At 38.7% G+C, this 27,539-nt stretch overlaps 1 protein-coding gene and 1 pseudogene across 1 annotated transcript in view; one reads left to right on the forward strand and one right to left on the reverse strand.

Annotated features, from left to right (window-relative positions):
* The window catches only part of PIBF1 (progesterone immunomodulatory binding factor 1), a 209,059-nt gene that overhangs the window by 52,306 nt on the left and 129,214 nt on the right, over positions 1 to 27,539 (forward strand). The window contains exon 10 of the mRNA XM_006096365.3: positions 11,876 to 11,974. Within this exon, the coding sequence (XP_006096427.1) occupies positions 11,876 to 11,974 (99 nt within the window). The remainder of the gene's footprint in view (positions 1 to 11,875; positions 11,975 to 27,539) is intronic.
* LOC102424634 overlaps positions 17,164 to 27,539 on the reverse strand; it is a 38,166-nt pseudogene continuing 27,790 nt past the window's right edge.

Consider the following 27,539-nt stretch of genomic DNA (forward strand, 5'->3'; position numbering starts at 1 on the left):
TTTTGCTCTTATAGAAAAAGTTGACTTTGATGGAATAGAGACCATTTTTTAAGATCCATACTCCTCCGTAATCACAACTTCCCACTTCAACACCAAAAGCCGCCGCTTAACATTTCTTCCTTGAATTGGCTCCCCCCCCGAGCCTCAGCACCTCAAAACAAAACCTAATTTTCGAGCTTAAATTGCTTCCCTAACTAATTTATAAAGGAGGGGGAAAAAAATGTTAAAAACTAAGTAAAATCCACTTACTCAATCCAAAACAGGCATTAAAAAGAAAAACCCCAAATGCTCTCTTGTATCCATTTTAAGAGTAGGATTGGTGCTTTCCACTATTACCTGAGTCCTGATCTATCACCCCAGGGAGAGCTTGCCAATCCTGCACTTTCCCGGGGTGGAAAGGCTGCAGTGGGATTAAAGATAAGGCTCCTTGGGCCTACCTTCTCCCATGCCTTTACATTTACCTTTCCGGCACCTTTCCTTCCTCAGAAAAGCATGGACATGTTAAAAGATCAATACGGAGCTTTTTTTCTTCTAGACTCAGTATGGCACATCTTCTCAATCTAAGTTCTGTACTATCCACCCACTTACCCTACTTATCCTCTATAGGGGGGTCTGCAGCACCCTACGGTGGAGTCCTATCCGTCCCGAGTGCGGGGGGGCTTACCTAGGGGAATCCTGTTTGGCGCCAAATGCTGGGGTCCAGCCCCATGGGGTCCAGGGGTTCCCAAAGGTGTGGACGGAGTCGGCGAAGAAGGTTTTACACGGAGACAGCGTTCAGAACTCTCTAGCTTTCCTTAGCCTCCGTGGATCTTCCTGTGCCTGGCTGAGGCCACAGAGAAAAGATCCCAAGGCAAGCTGAGCCTTTATTTTATAGTGAGCGGTAAACAAGGTAGTGGTTTCTATAGTTACACAGTAAGTTACACTGTTGTAAGTTTCACTTGTTTTTGTTCTTGTTGCACTTCCCTCAGCCCATTAGCTTCCCGAGTAAGATCTAGGGAGCTTTATACAAGGTCAAGCCTAATTATGCTAAGAGGACTGTGCTCTCTAAGCTGGGAATTGTTTTTGTCTTTGCCCACAGGTCAGTCCGAGGCTTAACCCTATATCAGTTCCCCACAGGCATGCAATTAATTTATGAACAGCTTATTTCTGAAATTTTTCATTTAGTATTTTCAGACCATGGTTGACTGTAACTGAACCATGGATAAGGAAGGACTGCTGTCATTGAGATTATAGTGTGTATGTATGCTTTGGCTCAATCTGTGAAATAGATTTCTTGTCATTTTCTGTACGTTATAGTTGATTTAAAATGCCAGTTTGAAGCTGTGGAAAAAAATGAGTGAAAGTCACTCTGGTGGTAAGATATATTATATAAATAACTTCTTGCTTAATTGGTGTTATATAATGAGAACATACAGACCCTCTTACATATTTGGAGGGAAATAATTATTCCTTGAATGGGAGTATATTATGAAAGAGATTTGGAGCAAAAGATTAAACTTAAATTCCGGCTCTACCACTTACTATCTGAATGAACATATCACTTAATATCCCTGAAGTTTAATTTCCTCTTATATGAAACTAGAGGCCTGGTGCATGGATTAATGTGAGGGGGGGGAAGGGTTCCTCAGCCTGGCCTGCACCGTCTTGCAATCCGGGACCCTTCAGAGGATGTAGCAGTTCACCAAGCGGCAGGCAGCCAGGGAGGAGCCCACACCAGGGCCGGGACTGGGCACTGCGCTGCTCGTGCTCATCCCGGCCCGCTGCACCTGCTGCTGCCGCTCAGTAATGCTGCTGTGGAGTTGGGAGAGGCGCCCACCGCCGCAGCTACACTCTCCAGCCATGACCCCGGCTTCTGGCTGAGCAGCGCTCCCCCTGTGGGAGTGCACTGAATTTTTCATTTAGTATTTTCAGACCATGGTTGACTGTGAGTAACTGAACCATGGATAAGGAAGGACTGCTGTCATTGAGATTATAGTGTGTCCCCTAGTGGTCAGTGCGTGTCATAGCGACTGGTCGACCAGTCATTCTGGTTGTTCCAGTCATAACGATTGCTTAGGCTTTTATATATATACTAGAGGCCCGGTGCACGAAATTTGTGCACGGGTGGGGGGGGGAGGTCCCTCAGCCCCACCTGCAACGACACCAGCGTCCCTTGCCCTGGCCTCCGGCCCAAGGCACCTCCCCTCCTGCCGCATGGCCGGGGTGCAGATGCTGGGCTTGCATTGCTGGGGCAACGCCGCCAGCGTCCCCGCCCCGGCCACTATAGGCGCCACCATCTTTGTCGCAGAGTGATGGTTAATTTGCATATTACTCTTTTATTAGCTAGGATTAGAGGCCAAATGCACAAAATTCATGCAAGGGGCTCAGCCCCTGCTACTGCCACAAGCCGCCTCTGCCTTTAAGCCCTCCTACCCCTCCACAACCCCCCCCCCACAGCTTTGTCTGGAAGGACATCCAGTCTAATTAGCATATTACGCTTTTATTATTATAGATATAGATGGGCTAATAATATTATTTCACAGGGTGACCTATAAGGTCTAAATGAGATGTGAAAAGTACATTTTACATTATAAAGCTATATATAAATGGTAGTTGTTTTGATACTTTTTGCCTATGTGCAATACTTAAAAATTCTTTTATTATTATGTTGACAATTCAACTAAAATGAGCATTATAAAGGCCAACTTATAGCATTTTGGAACTAGTTATCATCATTAGAAGGTACTATTATAAAATATATATTTATTCTTAAGTATTGCTTTCCACAGCATTTAAATCATTTTTAATGACACAGCATAGACATAGAGGGTCTACATGCCATTTTTTAAATCTAAAATTCTGCATAAAATATCTAACTATCTGTTCCTAATGAATATTGTGAGATAATAAAGTAAGGGGAGATAAATTCAGCTGATTATTTAATTTTTTCCAGAAAGTAAAACCACCTTTACCTAAGGTAGTCTCATTGTTGTAAACACAGAACTATTCTCATAGTGATGCTGTAAAAAGGGTAATGATGAATTTGTTAGAGGTATTCATTATGTTCTTGATGCTGCACAGAATATGGAAATTCACATTGCTCTACAATTATTTGTAAGGGGGAGAAGCAGTAAGGAAAAGGAGATAGAAAATATGCTTTTAAGTGTAATTGGTATTGCTTTAGTGATTTTCATTTTCCACCATTTCAATAAAAACCATCTTGATCACAATTTATCATTGTACTCAAAAGAAACTTTAGTGGCATAAGCATGAAATTTGTGTAGAATCTGGGAGTGATATTAAACACCTTTGATTCATAAATCTCAGTTTATTTACAAAGGTTAGTTGAGTATAAGTAATTACAATAGGTAAATTGGAACTCTAGTGTATAGAGGCTCATTCATCATTTAAAAAGTATATGTTCTCATTAGTGCTTACACAAACTTCTTTCATTCATGTCTTACCAGATACCTTTATAATTTTTAATGGAAAACTTAAGAATATTGTACTTTGTCTTTTCAGTTAGACTGTTCTGAAAGTATAACTCTTTCAATATCTTAAGTTGTCAAATAATTGTAAATGAAACTTTGTTGGTATCTTTTATTGTTAACTGTATTATTTTATAAGTGATTACCACATATGTTTACTCCTTAATTAATAATATTTTATTATTTCAAGATTTATAGGGTGTTCCAGATATGAAACAAGTTGAGTGCAGGTTATGTAAGAACTTGGAATTAACTGTATTGTATAGTTCATAGAGAGTAGTCGGGGGGAGGGGGGGGGTGCTGGTAAAGTAGGAAAGGGTCAGATTTTAATATATTTTTATTTTTATTGATTTCAGAGAGGAAGAGAGAGATACAAACATCACTGATGAGAGAGAATCATTGATTGACTGCCTCCTGCACACCCCACATTGGGGATTGAGCCTACAACCTGGGCATGTGCCCTGACTGGGAATTGAACCGTGACCTCTTGGTTCATAGGTTGAAGCTCAACTATTGAGCCATGCTGGCTGGGCAAGGATTTGATTTTTAAAAGGTCCTATTGTCAGTTGGGGATTTGGGGAGGTGTTATAGATATTTTTTTAATTGTGGTTTTAATGTGGGGTAGATTATAGATGAAAAGGGAATGAGGCAAGGTTAGAAGACAATTGGATAAATTAAGTGAAGATGAGAAATGGAAAAGAGAAGAGCTGAATTTAAAGAAAAGGTAGTAGAATTGGGAAGACCTAGAGATTGACAGGAAGTATACATCAGGAACAACTCCAACTTCTCTAATTAACTAATCTCTGAGACATGGATGATCAGGCATGGCCATTAACTCAAGGCTACAGACAAGATTTAGAAAGGAAGATAACAATTAATTTCTGATCTTTTACAAGTTTGGCAGCTATGACCAAGTCCAAAAGTACTTGTCTAACATTACATAGTTTATTACTGGAAATTTCTCTCCACTATGCCCTAGACATTATTCCCCTAAGTCCTCAGAGTACCAGCAGCCTTCCTTGTTTTCCCAGGTAGAACTCTTACAAATATCATTTTCTTTTTATACAATAAGAAATCTTGGGAAGCATTGCCCTAATTATTATTCTCTAAATGAATACCTTTATATTTTTTTAGGTTTTCATATTTAGATAGCGTACTAGCAATAACTACTATTTAGTACCCAATGAATACCTATTGTGCATCGTGTTGTACTCAATATTTAACATACATGTAGAAAGGATTAAATGGGACACTTTATGAGGTTGTAGATATTAGCATCCCCATTGTATAAATGAGGAAACTGAAAAAGTGTGATTTGCCTATGATTACAGACTTTTTACTTGGCTAAACTATATACATCTCACTCTACAATGCAATGCAGTCTCCCATTTTACTAGTCAAGGCTATGAAAACTGACAAAAAATTTCTTATCAAAACTGTAATTAATTTTGGTGGTAATTATTTAGAATTCCTGAGAAAGGTCTCTTAAGAGAGTTTGCAAACTATCCTTTTCACTTGAGGGCTGAGTGTGGATCATCAGAACTTTATAAAAGTATTTATAAAATTTTGAAAATTAGTGAAAAGGCCTTTATTTTTGTATAAAATGGTATAATTTTTTGATAGGACTTAGCTCTCTGACCATGCTCTTCTAAGGCCCACACTCTCTACTTGTAACTAGAGCCGTCCCCTCTCTCCTGCTCAAGGACACAACTCCAGCAGTCCTCTCCTTTGTCTTCTATATGAGCAGTTTTCCCCTTTCTACCTTATAATTTCAACTATGTACAAACATGTTATTTCTTCATCGTTAAAAAGCCTTTTTTTATTTCCACTTTCACCTCCGGTCACTGCCCCATTTCTTTGCTCCTCTTTGTAGCCAAATTCCTGCAAAAAGTTGTATATATTCACTCTTTACTACCACTCCCTATTTTTAAAAATTTTCTATCAAGCTTTTGCCCCACTGCCACTCCCATACCTCTCCAACAAAGCTGTTCTTATAAGCACCCAGAGACCTTCATGTTGCCAAAAATCTAATGGTCAGGTTCTCAGTTCTCATCTTACTTGACCTATCAGCAATATTTAATACAGTTGATCGCTTCCTACTCCTGAAAACACATATCTCCTTGGCATCTTTTGCAGCCCCTTTATCTTATTTCCACGTGTGTATCTAATAAGTATCTTAAATTTAATATGTCCAGAAGCAAACTTCTGTCCATCCAGCCCTGCTCTGCCATCTGTCTGACCAGCTCACTTATAACCTCTCTAGTGTACGTCATCTTAAAAACAAAAGCATCAGATATGGAAATGAGTAGTTTCATATTTCATTCAGGAAGAAAAATCTGAAGGTAGAAGTGACTAATTAAAATGTTTTTCCTATAAATAATCTCATATAAGCAGCCTGTTTCAATTCTTCTTTGTTCCAACTGGAAAAACCTCATTTTTATTAACCAAAAATATTTTACCTGTACATGAAGGCAGAAGGAGAAGAATGGGTTACTTAGTTGTGCCGGCTGAGTTCTTCTGACAACCATGTTTTTTTCACTATTATTCTTGGTAAATTTCAAATTCTGAGGCATTTGTGATTATTTATTCAAGCTAAGATATACTCTTTCTTGGCATTGCCAAACTCTGATTTGTTCCTGTTAGAATTTCAGTGGTTCCTAAAGTTTTTTTCAGTCTTCTAACACTTTTCTTACCATTTTTCCAGTGTAAATTTAGATTTGGCATATTGGCACCTTGAAATTTATTCCCTAGTAGGAAAGAAAATGCATTCCATCCTGTACAGAAGTTTGGTGTATGTGTCATACTGAGGTTTTCAGGCTCTGGTTTTAACATACTTCTGGATATACTTAGATGAATGAAGTCATCTCTGCATAAATATACTAGATTACATATGAAACACATAGATTTTATTGCAATATTAAAATCCTCTTTTAGAGAAATAATTATAACATTCTTGTTTGAATGTTATAATTTGAGTGACGCTATCTCTCAGTTGTTTATCCAAGAAAGTTCTGGTTTATGCCTGTTTCTTTGGCATTATTATTAAGAGCACCCTCTTTTACTCTAAAAAAATGCCTCAAATTGAAAAGTAAATTATTTGGACACTAGTTATAATACTAGCATATTCGCCTTCCTTTTGCATTTTACATAAGATTGATAAGTTTTCATTTCCCTTTTCTGTCATCTCTCCTCACAGTCCACCTCCCACACACAAATATAGGATGGGTGGGAGAGATAAGTATGTGTATGGCAGGTGGAGTTTTTAGGAAACAACGTGAAAGAATCATGAAAAACAGTTTTAGAATTAAATGGTATCTTTCTAAAAGCATTTTTAAGGCTGAAATATTTGAATTTTTGTATTTTAAAACATTTGAGATAATGTTAACCAATTGACCAACTCCCAACATCTTTCTTCATTATTATAATTATACTTAATTATATATGTATATATACATTTGATTACATACATAGATTATATATATTGATTATATAATTATTTTGATTACATATAATATATATGTTTAGTTTGGACCTTTCAAACATTAGTTTCTATAGCTCATACATGACACAGATAGTTTCTATCAACTTTTCATTTGAGTTCTTGATATTCTTTAACTGTATTTTGTTATATTTTCTAATTCATTTTACATTTAAAAATAGATAATTTATTAGTTATATAGCAGTTACGGTTTTATCTATGGCCAGAATACAGTCCATCATTTAACATCTATCTGTGCTATGAGATGACTGTAGCATATAAATCTCATAATGACAGAATTTCCCAAGGAGAAAACTTCTGTGAAACAAAGGAAATGTTAGTATGATGTTAGTATGATGAAGAGCATAACTCTAGAACCAGTTTGGGTTCACATTAGGGTTCCATAGCTTACTTCTGTGTGGACCAGAGGCAAATACGTACTTAACTGCTCTGTATTTGTCTTTTCCTTTGTAAAATGGAGGTAATGACAAAACCTACACTTTGTGGGGTTGTTGTGAAGTTTAAATTATAACATTATCATAACATATAGTATACACTGAGTGGCCAGATTATTATGACCACCCCATCAGTACTTCATTGACACTTCCAAAATACTGAATATTGAAAAATTCCTAAGCAAATACTCTCAAGGTTTTAGTATTATTATTATTTGCATAACTAATTCACTTCATTGTACTGATGTGGTCATAATAATCTGGCCGATCATAATAATCTAGCCACTCCGTGTATTATTACAAAGAGTTATTATATGTAAAGTACCTAGAATAGCTCCTAGAACATGGTAAGCACTGTATGTTTATTATTACTACTAGAGACCCGGTGCACAAAATTCGTGCATTGGGGGGAGGGTTTCACTCAGCCCAGCCTGCACCCTCTCCAATCTGGGACCCCTCAAGGGATTTCCGACTGCCCGATTAGACCCGATCCTGGTGGGATCAGGCCTAAACGGGCAGTCGGACATCCCTCTCACAATCCAGGACTCCTGGCTCCCAACCGCTTGCCTGCCTGATTACCCCTGACCACTTCTGCCTGCCAGGCGGTTCACCCTCTAACTGTCCTCCCCTCCTGGCCTGGTCACCCCTAACTGCCCTCCCCTGCAGGCCTGGTTGCCCCCAACTGCCCTCCCTTGCAGGCCTGGTCCCCCCCAACTTCCCTCCCTTGCAGGCCTGGTCCCTCCCAGCTGCCCTCCCCTGCCAGCCGTCTTGTGGCAGCCATCTTGTGTGTTGGAGTGATGGTCAGTTTGCATATTACCTCTTTATTATATAGGATTATTGTCAGTAGAAAAGTAGTTCAGCTTACCTCTCTCAGACATGATTTGAAACATTAAAGTCAATTGATAATATTAAAGGAAGTATCTCTGTATCAGAGGTGGGGAACCTTTTTTTCTACCAAGGGCCATTTGTTTATTTATAACATCATTCTAGGATCATACAAAATTATCAACTTAAAAATTAACCTGTTTTCCCGGTTGTTGTGGTTCAGTGTTTGAACATCAACATATGAACCAGGAGGTCTCGGTTTGATTCCCAGTCAGGGCACATACCTGAGTTGTGGCTCGATCTCCAGTGGGGGGTGTGCAGGAGGCAGCCAATCCATGAGCCAGATTCTCATCATTGATGTTTCTATCTCTCTGCCTCCCCCTTCCTCTCTGAAATCAATAAAAAATATATATTAAAAAAAATTAGCCTGCTATGTTTGGCCAAACATTTAATTAACTCACCCCTAATGCTTTTGCAGGGCCAGACCAAATGATTTCATGGGCCTTATACAGCCTGAGCTCTATATGTTAAAAGGAATTATGTCACTTCTTATTGGTATATGCAGGTTGTGGGCAGGGCTATTGAAGGTGCAGAGCCTGATTAGTAGGAGAATGGGTTTACACAGAGATCTTACCCGCAAGCATTTAAGGGGGACTTAGTGGTAGAAGCTTCAGCTTTTAGCACTTTCATTCATTTCAGTTTTCTTTTTTTGAGTTGTCTTTACTTATTTGTCCTTCTATTTCCAACTTACATGTCTTCCCTTAATTCACTCACCTCTCTTCCTCCAATGAAAAATAATCATGTCCTCCTCTTTTTTTGGCCATAGGATGTTATTTGCACCTTCATATAGCACAAATTCTAGTTGGCTGGATGATACAGATTGTGGTATGGCAAGGACTCTAGGACCCTCTGTATCTCCTCTCGTAAGCCCTACTGTTAGTTTAGTCTGGGTTTTATTTCGTTCCCTGTGGCTTGCTTTTATTTTTAATGCCCATTATTACAGGAAAGGTAATATAGCTAGGGACTGAAGCTCCTGTACCTACCAGCTAAGCATTCATGAGTAATCAGTACTGTAAATGTGATCTACTTGGAATTTTGCTACTGAAATAACTTATAGAATAATGAGACTATTTGAAAAATGAAAATTACAATCTATGATGATTTACTGACTAAAATGTATAGATCATCTAGGAATGAAAAATATATAAATGTCTAATATACTTTGAGAATTTTATTCTGTCTATAAAAGTACATTTTCGTGTTTCAGTTAGATAATAGAATATGTTTTGAAGGTCATTGCGATCAGGATGGTATCAGCAAATGACATGCCATTTTATGATAACTACTTTAAATACTTATTTTCTTTTTAATGAGAGTTATCTGTACTCCAGTTCCTTTTAAATTATTTTATTTCTGGCTCATAAACTGTTTGTTTAATGAATCTCTATTGTTTGACATGTTTTAAATTTTAAATTCATTGAATGTTTTGTACCATGCAAAAGATGACATTGAGTACTGGCACAGCACATATGACCACTACGAATTTCTAACCGTTATTAGATTTATTCAAATTGTGTGGGTTTTCATGACTCCCTACTGACATTCTCTATGAATAATAAAAACCAAATTTTAATATCCAGCCAGTTCTTTGTGGGAGATAGGGTGATAGGATGTAAAAAAAATACTCACTTTATGGCAAGACATAGCCAGGCTCAAATTATGGCTTTAACACTTGGACCATGTGATGGGGCTAGGTGCTTTAACTCTCTAAATTTCAGGTTACTCAGCTATAAAATAGGTTAGAAAACACAATATAAGGGATTTTTAAGGATTAAGTGAACAAAATCATTTATGTTACTCTCTATCTTTATTTCAGGATTTTTTTAAAAATTGACTCTGAAAGAAGCTTACTGTTGGTATTTTTATTTTTGATCCAAAATTCTGTAATAAAAAATAAAAACAAGATTAGATGTTTAAAGGCTCATGTCTGACTGTATCATCTCCTAATTACTCACTGTTGTAACCTTCTACTTTTGTTTTTTGGGTTTTTTTAAATATATTTTATTGATTTTTTTACAGAGAGGAAGGGAGAGGGATAGGGAGTTAGAAACATCGATGAGAGAGAAACATCAATCAGCTGCCTCCTGCACACCCCCTCCTGGGGATGTGCCCGCAACCAAGGTACATGCCCTTGACCGGAATTGAACCTGGGACCGTTCAGTCAGCAGGCCGATGCTCTATCCACTGAGCCAAACCAGTTAGGGCGTAACCTTCTACTTTTGGACATTTCCCATAATTATCACTAAATGTATCTTTCTATCAACTTCAATATCAATTACAGTACTATCATCAGTACTGCCAGTGGATGTTTTAGTATATGTGCTTCTGAAGCGAGCACACCAGTGGATGTTTTATCTAATATTCTGGCCCAGTGGTTTTCAATTTTTTCCATCTCATGGTGCACATAAACTAATTACTAAAATTCTGTGGCATCCAAAAAAATACATTTTTTTTTGCCAATCTGACAAAAAAAAAAAGGTATAATTTTGATTCATTCACACCAGACAGCTATTGTTGTGTTGGCTGTTTCCTTTTTTAAAAATATATGTTTTTATTGATTTCAGAGAGGAAGGGAGAGGGAGAGAGAAATAGAAGCATCCATGATGAGAGAGAATCATCGATCGGCTGCCTCATGCATGCCCCCCACGCAACCTGGGCATGTGTCTTAACCAGCAATCGGACCATGACCTCCTGGTTCATAGGTCAATCCTCAATCAGTGAGCCACACCAGCCAGGTGGCTGTTGTCATTTTTTATTTGACTATCTAAGGGAAAAGAGGGCAGTGCCCCTGACTGGATAGTTAGGTATTACATGTTTAAAAATTCTTACAGCACACTGGTTGAAAATTGATGCTCTGACCTCAGACATCCTTGAGCCCTACATGAATATTGACCTTCATCTCAGCTCCACTTCATTTAGCTACTCCAGTGGTCACAGCTAAAATTCTGTCACTGGAAGTACTATTCTATCTCCAAATCACCATTCTCCAACAACAATCTCTAGTCTTCCATCTTGCTTGTACAACTACTTTCACTTTAATCTGTTTGTCACCTCATCAGTATTTCATGTCCTTTGTCCCTTCTGCTTTCGCCTAATCTATCAGCTCTCCTATGTTCCATGAGATCCCAAGGTCTATCATCACTTCAGTTGTTCTCTTGCTCATATCCCAAACTTCATTTCCATTTTGATTCTGTGACCTCTATATTATGTCTTTTACTTAAAATATTTTATAGAATATTTATTAAAATCTCAAAACCTCAGTTGTCTCATGTAAGTAATTATACCTGCCTCATTACATTATGGTATTAAATAAGTTACTGTCTAATCTACCTTCAACCCATGTGGAGAAAAGTTGTGAAGAAAGATAACATGACATTTAAAGATAGACCATGTTTGCATCTACACTGCTGCTGCCAGACCAGGAAATAAACCAGACCAGGAAAATTTAGATAATATACAGTTTGGTTTGCCATCCTTTAGGGGCTCCTTAAGATTGTCAGATTGTCCAGCTCCACAGAAGCTCATTTATGAATCTTTAAAAGATGGATACTTAGGTATTTAGAATAACTGAATGTATGTTTAAATTTTAGAAATCTCCGAGAAGCAAGGGATAATGCTTTGGCTGAAAAGGACCGAGCAGTGATGGCTGAAAAGGATGCTTTAGAAAAACATAATCAGCTCTTAGACAGGTAAGCATCCTGAAAATAGAAATATTAAAACTCTTCAATTTTGTTCTTGCTATTTTTCTCTTAGAAAGTACATTTTTAATAAAGTATGATTTTCATTTCAATTGAAATATAATATACATGTAAACATTATTTTGTAATGTATAACTTTTTCATATGTTAAAACAAGACACAGAGTAATTCAGTCACCCTAGAGAGTAATTCAGTCACCCTAGAGAGTTTCCTAATACCTTTTTGTCCATCTCAATCACTATTCCTCAAGAACCTGGACTAAATGGAATCCGGCAGTATGTACTCTTTTGTGTCTAGCCTTTCACTCAGCCTTTTATGTTTCATCCATTTGTTTTGTTATCAGTAGTTCATTCCTTACTATTGCTGAGTATGAATATACCACAGTTTGTGTATTCACTCACCTGTTGATGGCCATTTAGGTTGTTTCAAGTTTGGAGCTATCATGAATAAAGCTGCTATGAACATTTTTTATACACTTCTTTTTGTGGGCATATGTTTTTATTTCTCTTGGATAAATACCTAGGAGCGGACTTGCTAATGATAGAGTAGATGAATGTTTTACTGTAAGAGAAGCTGCCAAAGTTAACTCCAAAGTAGCTGTACCATTGTACACCCCCCAATTCATTTTTTTAAAATCTTTTTTAAAATTGTTTCTTTATTTTATTTTTTAAATATTTTTATTCATTTCAGAGAGGAAGAGAGAGGGAGAGAGAGATAGAAACATCAGTGATGAGAGAGAATCATTGATCGGCTGCCTCCTACACCCCCCTATTGTGGATCGAGTCCACCACCCAGGAACATGCCCTGACCAGAATCAAACTGTGACCTCCTGGTTCATAGGTAGATGCTTAACCACTGAGCCACGCCAGCTGGGCATTTTTTTTTTTAATCTTTATGTTCTGATTCATGTGTAGGAGGGAGGAGAAGAGAGAATCTTTCATTTATCACTAGTGAAGGATATTTAGTAGCTTTGCTCAGTGGTCAGCAAACTCATTAGTCAACAGAGCCAAATATCAACAGTACAACGATTGAAATTTCTTTTGAGAGCCAAATTTTTTAAACTTAAACTATATAGGTAGGTACATTGTTATTAACTTAATTAGGGTACTCCTAAGCTAGCCTTTGATAAAAACATCCTCAATCTGAGGGGTCAACCTCAGCGAACGTACCCCCACTTCTTCTAACGCCACTTCTTCAAAATAGACTTGCCCAGGCCAAAAACCGACTTCTGCGCATGGGCCATGAAGTTTGAATCGCACTGTACGTGTGCGCCCGCATGTGGTATTTTGTGGAAGAGCCACACTCAAGGGGCCAAAGAGCCGCATGTGGCTCGTGAGCCGCGGTTTGCCAACCACTGGCCTAGCTAAAAAGAAAATCACTAATGAATGTTAGGTAATCACTGAACACAGAATTGTCAATGGTTTGACTATATGTAAACAGTGCTTAACCTTTTCATAAAGCTTTTTATTTGGAAATAACTTCAGACAAAAAGTTGCTAAGATAGTACAGGGTGGGAATGGCCGGGGGTGGGGGGCCAATCAGGGAAAAAGGAGACATATGTAATACTTTAAACAATTTAAAAAAAAAAAAGATAGTACAAAAAGTTTCCATTATCTTTCACATACCAATAAACTCTGAAAATAAGCTGAATGGATCTTTTAATTATTAAATGTACACTTGCAGTTTTATTTGTGGTTTAGCAATACATCAAACTAAAAATTGGGGGCAAGTCTTCATATAATTAACCTACCTTTAATTCTTTAGAATGTCAAAATCTTTTACAGTGACTCAAATTGTTATACTTGTAAATACACATCAGCTTTATAAACTTGACCCATAGAGGAATTTTAATAAACATAAGGTTGAACAAATCTTTCCTATAATGTGAAAGTATGTCTAATTCCAAAGATCTTAATATGAAACAAATTTATAAATCAACTGTTTTTGTTATAGTGCTATTACAACCTATCTTTAAACTATGTTTTATTATGTATAATCCTTCTATTTATAAATCATTTTGATTTCCACTAAAGATTTACTTGGCTTTTTTGTGGATGTTTTTTGAATGTGATAAATTTAGTAATGGCTCTAGAATAATATTTATGAACAAACTGAAAGAAAGTGTAAGGTTTTAGCTAGTAAACCAAGCAGGATTTCATAACTTGCTAGTTTTGGTATGTTTTTATGAATTTGGAGAGAAGAGAATAGTAAATCAATCCTCAGAATGAGCTACTTTATATTTATACTAAACTCTGTATCTTCTAAACTCTTGATATCTAAAATTCTTCTTGTCCTACTTCTCCAAAGACAGGTATTTATCCTAAAGGCCATGGTATATTTTAATATCTAAAAATATCTTCTGAATTATGATAATTCAATTATTTAATGTTTATAAAGCACATAGAACAGTCTCTTGCACCTAAGTAGTACTATAGAAATATATTTTTTAATATTTTATTGATTTCAAGAATGAAGAGAGAGGGAGAGATAGAAACATCAATGATGAGAGAGAATCGTTGATTGGCTGCCTTCCGCATTCCCCACACTAGGTATCCAGCCTGCAACCCAGGCATGTGCCACAACCAGGAATCAAACTGTGACCTCCTGGTTCATAGGTCGACTCTCAACCACTGAGCCATACTGGCTGGGCTAGAAATCTTTGCTAATAATTATAGAAATGTCAACTATTTTTTTATTAAATTTTACTAACTGAATTTTTGCTATTCAAAAGTTGATATATTTCCAAATCATATTCTACTAGAATCCTATATAATAAAGGGCTAATATGCAAATGACCAAACAGCAAAACGACCGGTCGCTATGACTCACACTGACCACCAGGGGGCAGACACTCAACGCAGGAGCTGCCCCCTAGTGGTCAGTGCGCTCCCCCAAGGGAGCACCGCTCAGCCAGAAGCCAGGCTCACAGCTGGCTAGCGCAGCGGCAGTGGTAGGAGCCTCTCCTACCTCCACAGCAGTACTAAGGATGTCCGACTGCCGGCTTAGGCCCGCTCTCCGTAGAAAGCAGGCCTCAGCCATCAGTCGGACATCTCCTGAGGGCTCCCGGACTGTGAGAGGACACAGGCCTGGCTGAGGGACGCCCCCCTCCAAGTGCACGAATTTTGTGCACCAGGCCTCTAGTATTGAATAAAGTGGCACAGCTCATTTTTAAATTGACAGAATAAAAGGAACTTTATTCTTTTTTAAATATATTTTTATTGATTTCAGAGAGGAACAGAGGGAGAGAGAGACAGAAACATCAATGATGAGAGAGAATCATTGACCGGCTGCCTCCTACACACCCTCTACTGGGGATCAAGCTCACAACCCAAGCATGTGCCCTGACTGGGAATCGAACCCAGGACCTCTTGATCCACAGGACTGCTCTCAATCCACTGTGCCACACTAGCTGGGCAGGAGGAACTTTATTCTGAATTCCTTGAAGTTATAGTAAAAACCTTGCTTATTCAGAGCCTGATTTTCAACCAGCCTTAAATACTTATGATAGGTTTAAGTCAAGACAAATAGGAGAAAAAGAAGGTGTTTCTAGACACACTAGAGATAACCTATGAGCAGCAAATAGCATCCATGCTCACACCTGTAAAGGACATTATAGGACCAGACATTTATTGAGCGACTGAATGAGAGTAATATCTGGGAATCTAAAACCCGGAATAAATGTGGGCTTTAACAAAACAGCTAAAAGTACTTTGCTGGTTTTTTTTAGCTATAATATCGACAATCCCACTACTTTAAGTCTATAATATTGCTAGATGATTTCAAAAAAGTAAGATGCTAGATGTCTCCACAATTTAATTCATCCTTAATTAATCTATAAATTCAATAAAATTCATGTCAAAAATTTCAAATTTTACTGAAACTTGAAAACTGACTAAAATTCTTTTTCAGAATTGCTATGGCTATTCTTGTGCATATAGTACCTTCACTCTTCCATGAGTTTCTATAGTTATACTAGGGGCCCAATGCACGAAATTCATGCACGGCGGTGGGGGTCCCCTCAGCCTGGCCTGGGCCCTCTCACAATCCGGACCCCTCGTTCCTAACCGCCCACCTGCTCGCTCCTTACCACTTGGCTCGCCACTCTGTAGCGCTGCTGCGGAGGCAGGAGAGGCTCCCACCACTGCCGCTGTGCTCACCAGCTGTGAGCCTGGCTTCTGGCTGAGCGGTGTTCCCGCTGTGGGAGTGCCCTGACCACCAGGGGGCAGCTCCTTCATTGAGCATCTGCCCCCTGGTGGTCAGTACACGTCACAGTGACTGGTTGTTCTGGTCGTTCCTGTCTTCCCACTGTAATGGTCACTGGGCTTTTATATAGAGAGATTTTTCACATTATGCCTACCATCCATCCAAAGTTCATTTTGGAGAATGGTGTACATAGAGAATGGTATATTTTATAATGAAAATGTCAGGGTTTTTTTTTTTTAACTTAAACTATACAATTAATGGGATCCATATGAATATACCAGCAAGATTTATTTTATTTTTTTAAGTTTGCACTCTAATTTCCTCTTGTGTTGGGTGGTATAGCACAGGCCTTTTTGGAAGGGGGTATGAGTTAGGGATGCATTTGGATTAAATGGTTTGTAGTCATTTCTGTTTTATAGTTAAATTATTGCTAGCCTTTTCTGAGTACCAGTGGCTTCCATGAATGCTCTTATTATCTACTGTGCCTGGTCACCATGTGTGGTGAGAGATAAGAATGTGTTGCAGGTGCCCATTACTGGAACCAAGCATTGTTGGCCTTCGTGTGTGTGTGTGTGTGTGTGTGTGTGTGTGTGTGTGTGTAGGTAATATGAAATTTATTAGATATAGAATACAAAATAAAACCCATTTAGAGCTCCCTTTCTTCCTACAGGCTTTCCCACCCAAACCCTCCTAAAATCATTTCACACCACAAAACGGCTAACAAAGAATTAAAAGGTGTAAAGCTTCCAAAAGTGACAGATGCTCAGCTTGAGGGTGCTGACTGGGTTAGGTGAGCCAATTTTTGGAGGAGGCCACTGTTTTTTCTCTGTTACAACAGCAGGTCAATACTACAGCCTTCGGGACCTGAGGCTTATGTCAAGGACACCCTGAGCATGTGATTGGCTGGAGCTACTGGTTGAGAGACAGATCGCTTGCTCCCTCTATGCATCCTTCAGTTGCTTCACTGCCAAATCCTGCTATTGCTCTGCTAGTGCCTGAGAGAACCAATGTGTGGTGACTTCTAAGCAGAGGGGCTTCTCTAAAATGAGGCAATGGAACTAGCCAGGCTCCTTACACATGTAGGACTTGCCAGGAGGCAGTATCAGCTCTTTGTCCAGGAAGCAGCAATAAAGGAGCAGCTCTTTCTCAAATGTGCTTGTGTCCAGGTACTCTCAGGTTGATCCAGACTTAGATGCCATAGCCACAATTGAGAAAAGGGATCTTCAACGCATTCAACCTGTTAATGTACCTGTGAGCTGGGAGCGATTAGTGGGCAGGTACACTTTGTCAGTCCATTCTCTGTCATGGAACAGCCAACATAGCTTGTGCTGGGTGATGCCAGAAATGCTGTGGGGGAAGCCAAAAGCACTCACAGCAGAGGCCACCTCCGTGTTGCGAGTGTACAGAGCACCAAAATGGAAGCCAGAGATCCCAAAATCCTTATCAGTGTCCCAGATCACATGTGTCCTATTGGGGTCAGGCCAACTTTCCATGCTCAGAACACTGGAGAATGTGATGGACTCATCAAACTCAGATAGCATGTAAATCTCATCTATAATCACGTGTAGGTTGTACCTCTTGGCAAATTCCAGGTATTCCTTCAGTGAGTCCCTGGAGTAGATGTCTCCCTTGATGAGCACCAGCCCTGTGACCTTTCTCCCCTGAAGCCTAGCCTCAAGCATGGCTTTCTCCAACTTGTCCAGTCAGTTGGAACAGATGGGTGTTCACCTCAGTGATCTCACTGACCAGGTGGTTGTGAATCAGCTCAACTTTCACATAAAGGCAGGAAGTATAGGTGAAACCAGCATTGAAGGGGATGGGGGTCGGAAAGGCCTCACCTGTATCACACAGAACCAAGGTCAATGCAGAAAAGACAGAGCAGCAGCCACTTAGAACAGTCACATTTTCTGCATCAAGCTGGGCAGGTATTTTGCTGTAGTAGGTCAGGAACTGGGCCACTTCTTCCTGCAGGAATGCTTGTCCTCTCTGGTTAAAATATTGCAAAAGGGCATGATCCATGTAGTTCCCGGCACTCCAACACAACCTTTCAGTCATCAGGTCAATGCAGAGCTTGTTCTCACTGATACCAAGATTAATGAAGCCCGAGATGCTCTTGTCCTTGTGGTATTTGTGTCCTTGGTAGGTCATGTAGTCCTGGAAGCTGGAGTGGTATCAGGCAGAGATGTCAATCCCATGATTGCACAGGTCATGAGTGATGACTGCAGCTTCCGAATCACTCAGTTGATGACTTAGTGGTCAGGCTGCCTCCATTGGGCCTGCTGCGCACTCCAACATCACCCCTAGAGTCCAGTGGAGCTCCAGACTTTGTGGCCCCAGACTGTAAGAGGTTGACCACGGCACATTAAGTGGACGAGGATGGCTTTCTGCTCCCTGGTGGTCTGCCTGCAGCTGCTTCTCCTGCTCCAGGTCCTGCTGCAGGCACCTGGTCTCCAGCTGCATGGTGTAGTCCTCTGTGGTCTGCTGCAAGCACAGGGTCAGCTCCATCAGCTGCGTGTGGGCACTCTGGTTTCTGAGGCCCTGGCCCCTCATCTGGCCACAGGGCCTGTGGAAGGTGTCTGATTGGGGACTCAAGAGTCTGGGTCTTTGTTTTGACCTCACCAGGCTGGCCTGAAAGCAGGGGGATAAAGTGAGAATGTTATGAAAAATGACCTCTTGAGACTAACATGTAGATCATATTGAGCTGTAAAGCTTCTCTGAGTGCCTACAGCTTTTTCCCTGGTGATAAAAGGGTAGGACTGCCACAATCAGGCCTGTATCTCCTGAGAGATGGACTGTGCTCCTGAAGCTTCTGTCTGGATTAGGTTTGGCCTTTTTTTTTTTAATCCTCACCTGTGGAGTGAGGATATTTTTTCCATTGATTTTTTTTTAGAGAAAGTGGATGAGAAAGGGGTGGGGGAGAGAGAGAAATATCTATGTGAGAGAAACACATCAATTTGTTTCTTCCCACTCACGCCCTAAACCTATGCCAGTGATTAAAACTGCAACTGAGGTATGAGCCCTTGACCTAGAATCGAACCCGTGACCCTTCGGAACAAGGGCCAACACTCTAACAACCACTGAGAGGTTTGTGTGTATTGGCTTATGTATATATAAACACTTATTGCTTGTGGAGCGAAAAATTGGGTGGCTGGGGACAGATGTTGGATATAGATTTTTTTTTATAATATGTTCTTTTATCCTATTTAAATATTGAAACTTGTGACACTTCCAGCTTTTCTTTCAGCATTGTTTTCAGGCTTAGATATAATAAAATATTATAAGTACAAGACTAAACAAGAGGGGAATATATGGGCACAATTCAAGGTTAAGTAAATGGATTAGTAACTTTTTAAGGGTTTGACCCAGATGATTTTGGACAATCATAATAATCAAAAGGTAGGTTTATAATGGCCATCAGTAATACTCTGTAGTGTTATATTACTACATTTAGTGCATTTAGAAAGGTATATTTCTACATTTCTGTCAGTGATTTGACTAAAAATGATAACACCTTATATTACAAATTTGATGTAAAATAAAACAAAGAAGAATAAAGAAATTGATTTGTAGAATGAGGATCCAAATAGACCTTTTCAGGCAGAATTAATAGCTGAATGAAATTTAATGAATAAATATAAGATCATACACTTGGTTCCACAAAACCTGCATTACTAATAAAATGGAGTTGAAATGGAATTGAAATCCTATATTACAAAAGGCTAATATGCAAATTGTCCCCTTGACCAGGAGTTCGACCAGGGGGCAGGGCCGGCCGGCCAACTGCCCGCGGCTCCTCCCTCTGGCTGGCCCACCCGATCGGTGGCCCTATCGGGGCTGTCCGGCCGGACCCCACCCCTGCACGGATTCGTGCACCGGGTCTCTAGTGTGAAAATAAATGCTTAGAATTTAAATGTGAAAAGAACTTGGAAAATTTCAATATGGAGGTATTATCCTACAGTAATAGAAGTTATATCTAGAATGTGGTTGTTAATTCCCTTATCTATAGAATTATGCTAAGATCTGGGCATCCAAGCTTTAAACCCAAGGTCTTAAAAGGAAAATGAACTAAACTGTGGAAAGATTCCAAAATATCCTAACAGTGCTAGATGGTAACTGTCAACAAATATTTGGAGAACTGCTCTTGTTCTATATGAATGTACTGTTTTTCTCATTTGGCAAGACTTTGAAGTAGTAGAACTGGGATCGCTGAGTAAACATTACAAGACAGAGTAAAGATAAACTTTCTAATGGGGCTTTCCAATGGGAATGCCTTGTCATCTAACATTCTCTATCAGAAATGTGTGGGCATTAGCTGGCCAAGTGTTCAGTAGGAATGTGCTTGTAAGGATTGAAGCATCTGAAGTCCCTTTTAATCCTGAAATAATCTGTGACAACAGCTCAAAAGACTTAATACACTAAGGTATCATGCAAAATGAATGGTGAACCCAAGCTATTTTTAGTGTATTATTTTTTAAATCTCTGCAGTTCACTTTTCCTATGTTTTCAAAGTAAAAACTTAGTGCTTAGGACTGTTTGAAAAAGACACTATATTTTTTAATATCCACTGAAATTCTTTTGAGTTTAAATTGCCTAGAAATATTTGAACTCATGTATTTTTGGAATATCATCTGTACTTTTGTATATAGTGAAACCCAAGGAAAAATATTTTTATTTTTTAGAGGTTGAGTTTTTAATTCTGCTTCCTTGGTATCAAAATCAGAATAAACAAATATGTTTGAATCTTTACATGGATTACGATTTCCCTGAATCATGCGTTAAGTAAATACAGCCTCAGACATGCCCATACACAATTTTCTAATCAGGTGTAATTAGCCTCAACTTTTTCATTGATGTTGTTTTTCTTTATCATATGCCTCATTTAATGATTAAAGAACCAGTATTATTTTAAAGAGAAATGTAAGGAAGTAATAGTCAACTTTTATATATGAATGAAAAAGGCTTTTTACTCAAGGACTTTACTTTTTAAATTGAATTTATTGGGGTGACATTGGTTAATAGGATCATATAGGTTTCAAGTGTACATTTCTATGATGCATGATCTGTATATTGCATTGTGTGCCCATCACCCAAAGTCAAATCAAATTATTTTCTATAAAGTATGAACTTTTCTAAGGCATATAAAAAGTCTACATAGGGCCCTAACCGGTTTGGCTCAGTGGATAGAGCATCGGCCTGTGGACTGAAGGGTCCCAGGTTCGATTCCGGCCAAGGGCATGTACCCAGTAGGGGGTGTGCAGGAGGCAGCTGATCGATGTTTCTCTCTCATCAATATTTCTAACTCTCTATCCCACTCCCTTCCTCTCTGAAAAAATCAATAAAATATATTTTTTAAAAAGTCTACGTAGGTTCAAGTGCAATAATTTATCTAATAATAAGTAACAAATACAGCTTTCATGAATATGAACCTCATGTTCTGTTGCTTTGAATCTCTGCATGCACTCTGAGGATTCTGTCAAATGGGAAAATTTTAAACTTGATCAGTGTAAATAATAGAATGAGGTGAATACACTGTTACATCTGTGGGAGCCTACATGAGAGGCCTATATATGAATCTAAAGTATGCTTGCCATCTAGAATAACTTTTAATAGTATTTTTTCAGTTATGATTGTTTTAACTGCTTTAAAATATATATTCCATATTTTGAAATGTATTTAGAATAGTTTTCAGTCTGTAAATATTTTTAAATAATTATTTTATGTTATGTTTTCAGTCCCTACAAATTTTCTGATTATAGTAGGATTTTGTCCTCATTTTTACATGTAGAAGACAAAAGTAAGAAGTCATTTTTTTCATACTCTTACATTGCTTTATCTTTATCTTTCTCAATCTGCTCCTGGCTACTTCAGCTGGCAGGTCAATGTTTGCATCATTTTCAGTGTTATATTACTACATTTACAACATTTAGAAAGGTATATTTCTACATTTCTACAAACTTAATGGAATAAGGATATTGAGATTTAAAACAAAAGCTACAGTGTTGTACTTAAACTTTATTTTACTTAACTCTGTGATAATTTTTTCATAGTATTCCTAAATTTCATGGTTACAGAATGTAATTTACATCGTAATTGTTATTTCAGTGCATAAATTCCTAATTCTCAATCCCAATATTAAGTTACTATTCTGTCATACTTCTTTGTGAAAGAAAGAATATACAATAAGTTTATACTTTTTAGATGAAGTCTTTTAGTATCTGAATTTTTTGTTTGATAAAATACTCTCATTAATGGGCTACTCTAATGAATGTTCACAGTTTATAAAATTATAGTTTCTTTGTTATTTGATTTCTCTTATTCCTTGCAATGTCCTATTTTTCCATAAGTTTACTTTGTTTATATTGAAATAGTCTAACCCCATATTCTAAAAATTTTTCTTGGCTTTTAAACTACTCCATCTGACGTAAATGTGTTCACTTGTGTAGGATTATATCTCACGCTGTACTCATTACTTACTAAATTACCCACAAGTAATTCTGTTCCTTTCTCCAATGAAGGCTTTGGAAATAGTAGTAGTGTAATGTACATGAAAGCATTAAGAAATGTATCACTGAGATGAAAATATCTGTTCATTTAAAGTTTAGACATAAGACTCTGAAAGGAACCAATAAGAAACTCCGATATTCAGATCACAGCTTATAGATTTTATTTTATGCCACCTCTCATCAAACCTCCTTTTTCTTTTTTAAAATTGTTAATATATTTTTATTAATTTCAGAGAGGAAGAGAGAGATAGAAACATGATGAGAGAGAATCATTGATTGGCTGCCTCCTGCATGCCCCCTACTGAGGATCCAGCCTACAACCCAGGCATGTGCCCCAACGAGAATTGAACTGTGACCTCCTGGTTCATAGGTTGACGCTTAACCATTGAACCACTATGGTCGGGCCCTCCTTTTTCTTTATTAAGTACTAGTGGCCTGGTGCACGGAATTCATGCACATTAAAATGGAATTAATTAGAGGAAATATTTTAATACTGCTATTTGTCCTTTCTCTATAGTAGAAGTGTCAGAGATGAAAGAAAATTAGTAAAATGTATATGAAAGTCTTCCTCCTGTCAGAGTCTGGGGCATGCCGCGGGACCCAGAGTCAAGTCCCCGCCCTCCCACATGCACCTCGAAATTGCACAAGATCCAGACATGGCCAGTCCCACCCCCACTGGGCAAGATTCAGACCCAGCCGGCCCCACCCCCGTCAAGTCTCGCTGGACGGGGGGGCGTGGCCTGAGGTCCTCTGGTGCCGGGGCGGGGGCGCAGCCTCAGGTCCCCCGTCAAGCCCCGCCAGGTGGGGGGGCGCAGCCTCAGGTCCCCCACCCCAGCCAGGCGCCACGCAGCCTCAGGTCCCTGCTGATCACTCGTTATGACTCATTACGGGAACCCCGCCTCCGCTTTGGGCGCAGCCATCTTGTGTTATGGAAACCCTGCCTCCGCTGTGGGCACAGCCATCTTGTGACAGCATGACGGTGTGAGGGTCAAATTGCATATTACCTCTTTATTATATAGGATTGATCTGATCTGAAATTCCTTGTCCCACCAGGAACAAGGGCCCAGTGAGTCCTTTAACTATTCATGGATAATGTATTCCTTATAATTGGGCTTAAGTGATACTGGTTCTAAAATGATACACCTATTCTCCACCTCAAAAGGACAGACATGGAGCCCTGGTTGGGTGGCTCAGTTGGTTGGAGCATTGTCCCATGCATCAAAAGGTTGCGGATTTGATTCCGGTCAGGGCACATAACCTACATTGTGGGTTTGATCGATGGGGGCAACTGATTGATATTTCTCTCTCATATCGATGTTTCACTTTCACATCGATCTTTCTCTCTCTCCCTCCACCCCTCCCTCACTCTTTCTCACACACACACATTCTCTCTCTGTCTCTCCCCCTTCCTCTCTCCCTAAAAGCAATAAACATATCCCCAGGTGAGGATTAAAAAAACAAGAATAGAAATGGACTAACATTATCAGCATATGTTGTGCATATTATGTTATGTAAACGGAACAAATGGTGTGGAAAAGTGCTCTTTGCATCTTTGCATACTTACTGACATAAACCTCTTCACTCCTCAATCCCAAACTACTCTGAATGTTCATCACTCTCAAGGGATTAATTCACTTTTACCTTCTAAAGGGTGTCCCAAAATTCATGCAAGAAGTAATTTTGATAGAAAACACAGGTTTATAATTAAAAATTGTAAATTTCTTGATTCATAAAGTATACAGTATAGGATTATGTATGGAATAGCATATCGGGTAAATGGCCTCCACGGCTTTGCTGGCATATACGCACTCTTTTGTTGAAATTTTCCATGACCGTTTTGCATAAATGTGGCTGAATTTCGATGAGGCTCATTTTCATCTTGATAGCTTGGTTAATCAACAAAATTGTCGCATTTTGGGTTCAGAAAATCCATGAGTGATTGTTGAGAAACAAATGCATCCACAACGTGTCACTGTTTGGTGCGGATTTTGAGCTGGAGGCATCATCGGACCATTCTTCGAAAATGCGGCTGCTCAAGCAATAACAAAAGAGTGCGTATGTGCCAGCAAAGCCCTGGAGGCCATTTACCCAATATGGTATTCCATACATAACCCTATACTGTATACTTTATGAATCAATAAAAAATTTACAATTTTTAATTATAAACCTGTGTTTTCTATCAAAATTACTTCTTGCGTGAATTTTGGGACACCCTTTAACACCAAAGCTGTGCTCTTTCATTCTAACTTGGTCCATATTATTTTTTAAGTTCTTATTTCAAATATGTGCACAAGAACTACAAGAATGGTTCAAAGAAGTACTATATATCTTTTACCTAAATTCATCCCTTTTTAAAAAGATTTTTTATTGCTTTTTAGAGAGATGAAGGGAGAGGGAAAGAGAGAGAGAGAAAAAAAATCAATGTGAAAGTGAAATATCTATTGGTGGCCTCTTGAATGCCCAGACAGGATGGAGCCAGTAACCCGGGCATGTGCCCTGACCAGGAATTGAATCAGCAACCTTTTAGTGTATAGGATGACGCCCAACCAACTGAGTCATACCAGCCAGAGCTAGATTCACCCCTTTTTTAACATTTTGCTTCATTTGTTTTATTATTCTTATTGTCTCCCTTCCTTCCTCACTCATATACACATACATTATTTTTTCTTGAGTAAGTATAATACATTGAATGCACCATACTTTTTCCTCTTAACAGTTTATTTCCTAGGAATAAGAATATTTTCTTATGTAACCACAGTGCACTTTAAAATAGGACAACATTGATAGAAGTGCTTTTACCCATTTAGTCATTTGTCCCAGTATCTTTTTATAACAGTTTTTCTTCTGGCACAAGATCCAGTTCAGAATCGTGCATTACTTTTAGTTCTTATGCCTCTTCAGTCTCTTTCAATCTGAAACAGTTCTTCCATTTTTCTTTTCTATTTTGTTTTCGTGACATTTGGTCCTGTGTGCGCGTGTGCGTGCATGTGCATGTGTGTGTGTGTGTGTGTGTGTGTGTGTATGTGTGTTCATCTTCCCGCCGGGACCTTCTCTTCTACTAAGCTTCCACTGTTACTTTAGGACAGTAGTTCTCAACCTTCTGCCCCTTTAAATACGGTTCCTCATGTTGTGACCCAACCATAAAATTATTTTCGTTGCTACTTCATAATTGTAATGTTGCTACTGTTATGAATCATAATGTAAATATCTGATATGCAGGATGGTCTTAGGCGACCCCTGTGAAAGAGCCGTTCGACCGCCAAAGGGGTCGCGATCCACAGGTTGAGAACCGCTGCTTTAGGAGATGACCAACAGTGTTCGTAAACTCAAGCCAGACCTTTTCTTATGTCTTATAAACTGAGATTTCCAGCTACCAGATTGATATTTTTGTGTGGATGTCTTTCTGGAACTTTAAACTCAGTATTTCTAAAACAAAAGTTATTTCCTGCTATAATCATCCCTCCCCAAACAAAAAGTTGCTTCAACTGATTTCACTTCTATAAAATTATACTACCATTTTAAAGCTATTTCTGTTTGAATTTTTAGAATAATAGTCCTTTCCTGTTGTTCCTGTGTGCAATCACTTATCAAATTGTATACATTCTACCCCAATAATATCTCTAAAGTCCACTTCACTCCTGTTGCCATCATCCTGGATCAGCTTTTCCTTATTTTTTGACTGGGATCATGTTGTAATTGTGTACAATACCTCTTAATTGGTTGTTCCATCTCTCCCCACTCAGTTAATCCTCTTGCCCAGACCTGTTCTTCCTCCCATAGTTTTGCATTCTGACTAACATCATTTACCCAGGCACTTAAACAAGAAATGTGATTCACAACTACCTTTTCCTCCTCCCCCCTCTTTCCCATTTATTCAACCAACAAATAATTATTGACACCTACCATGTGCCAATCACTGTGCTGGGTGCTGATATCTATTAGTAAATAAACTGGGGGGTCCCCTGCTGAGAGTCAGTTGAGGGAGACAAAATAAACAAACATATGTAATTATTATAATTATATGTTTTGATGATTGTTATGAACTAGGTTATGTAAGGAAGAATAATGGCTTGGGCAGGATTAACCTTGATAAATAGTCAAGAAAAGCCTCTCTGACTCTGTGTGTGTGTGTGTGTGTGTGTGTGTATGTGTAAAAAGAAATACATTATACATTTGGGACAAAAATAATACTATATTCTTTTCACATCAATAAGTGACTCAGGATGTTTTAAGATGAAAAATACAAAAAGGCTAAAATAAAATTCAAAACTGTTCTGCAATAAATAGTTTATTAAAAATTGTTTTAAAATAATAATTCAGGCCCTTGCCGGTTTGGCTCAGACCCTTGGATTGAAGGGTCCCAGGTTCAATTGCAGTCGAGGTCATGTACCTCACTTGCAGGCTCGATCCCTGGCCGTGTGCGGGAGGCAACCAATCGATGTTTCTCTCTCTGTGTCTCTTCCCCTCCCTTCCACTTGCTCTAAAAATAAATGGAAAATCCTCCAGTGAGGATTAACAAAAAATATATTATAATAATTCAGAATCTTGAGACTGCCTCTGTAATAACTATGGGTACATGATGAAGAGATGCTAAAGGAGAAGAGGAGTAGGGGAGTACGAAGAGGGTAAAGGGGATCAAGTATATGGTGATGAAAGGAGACTAGACTTCAGGTGATGAGCACACAATGGAGTGTATAAATGTTGTATTATAAAGGTATACACCTGAAACTTAGAACCATTGTTACCACAATAAATGTAATTCATATATATATATATATATATATATATATATATATATATATGTGTGTGTGTGTGTGTGTGTGTATATATATATATGTGTGTGTGTGTGT

Source organism: Myotis lucifugus, unplaced genomic scaffold (genome assembly GCF_000147115.1).
Source record: "Myotis lucifugus unplaced genomic scaffold, Myoluc2.0 scaffold_177, whole genome shotgun sequence".
In the NCBI taxonomy this organism is placed as follows: domain Eukaryota; kingdom Metazoa; phylum Chordata; class Mammalia; order Chiroptera; family Vespertilionidae; genus Myotis; species Myotis lucifugus.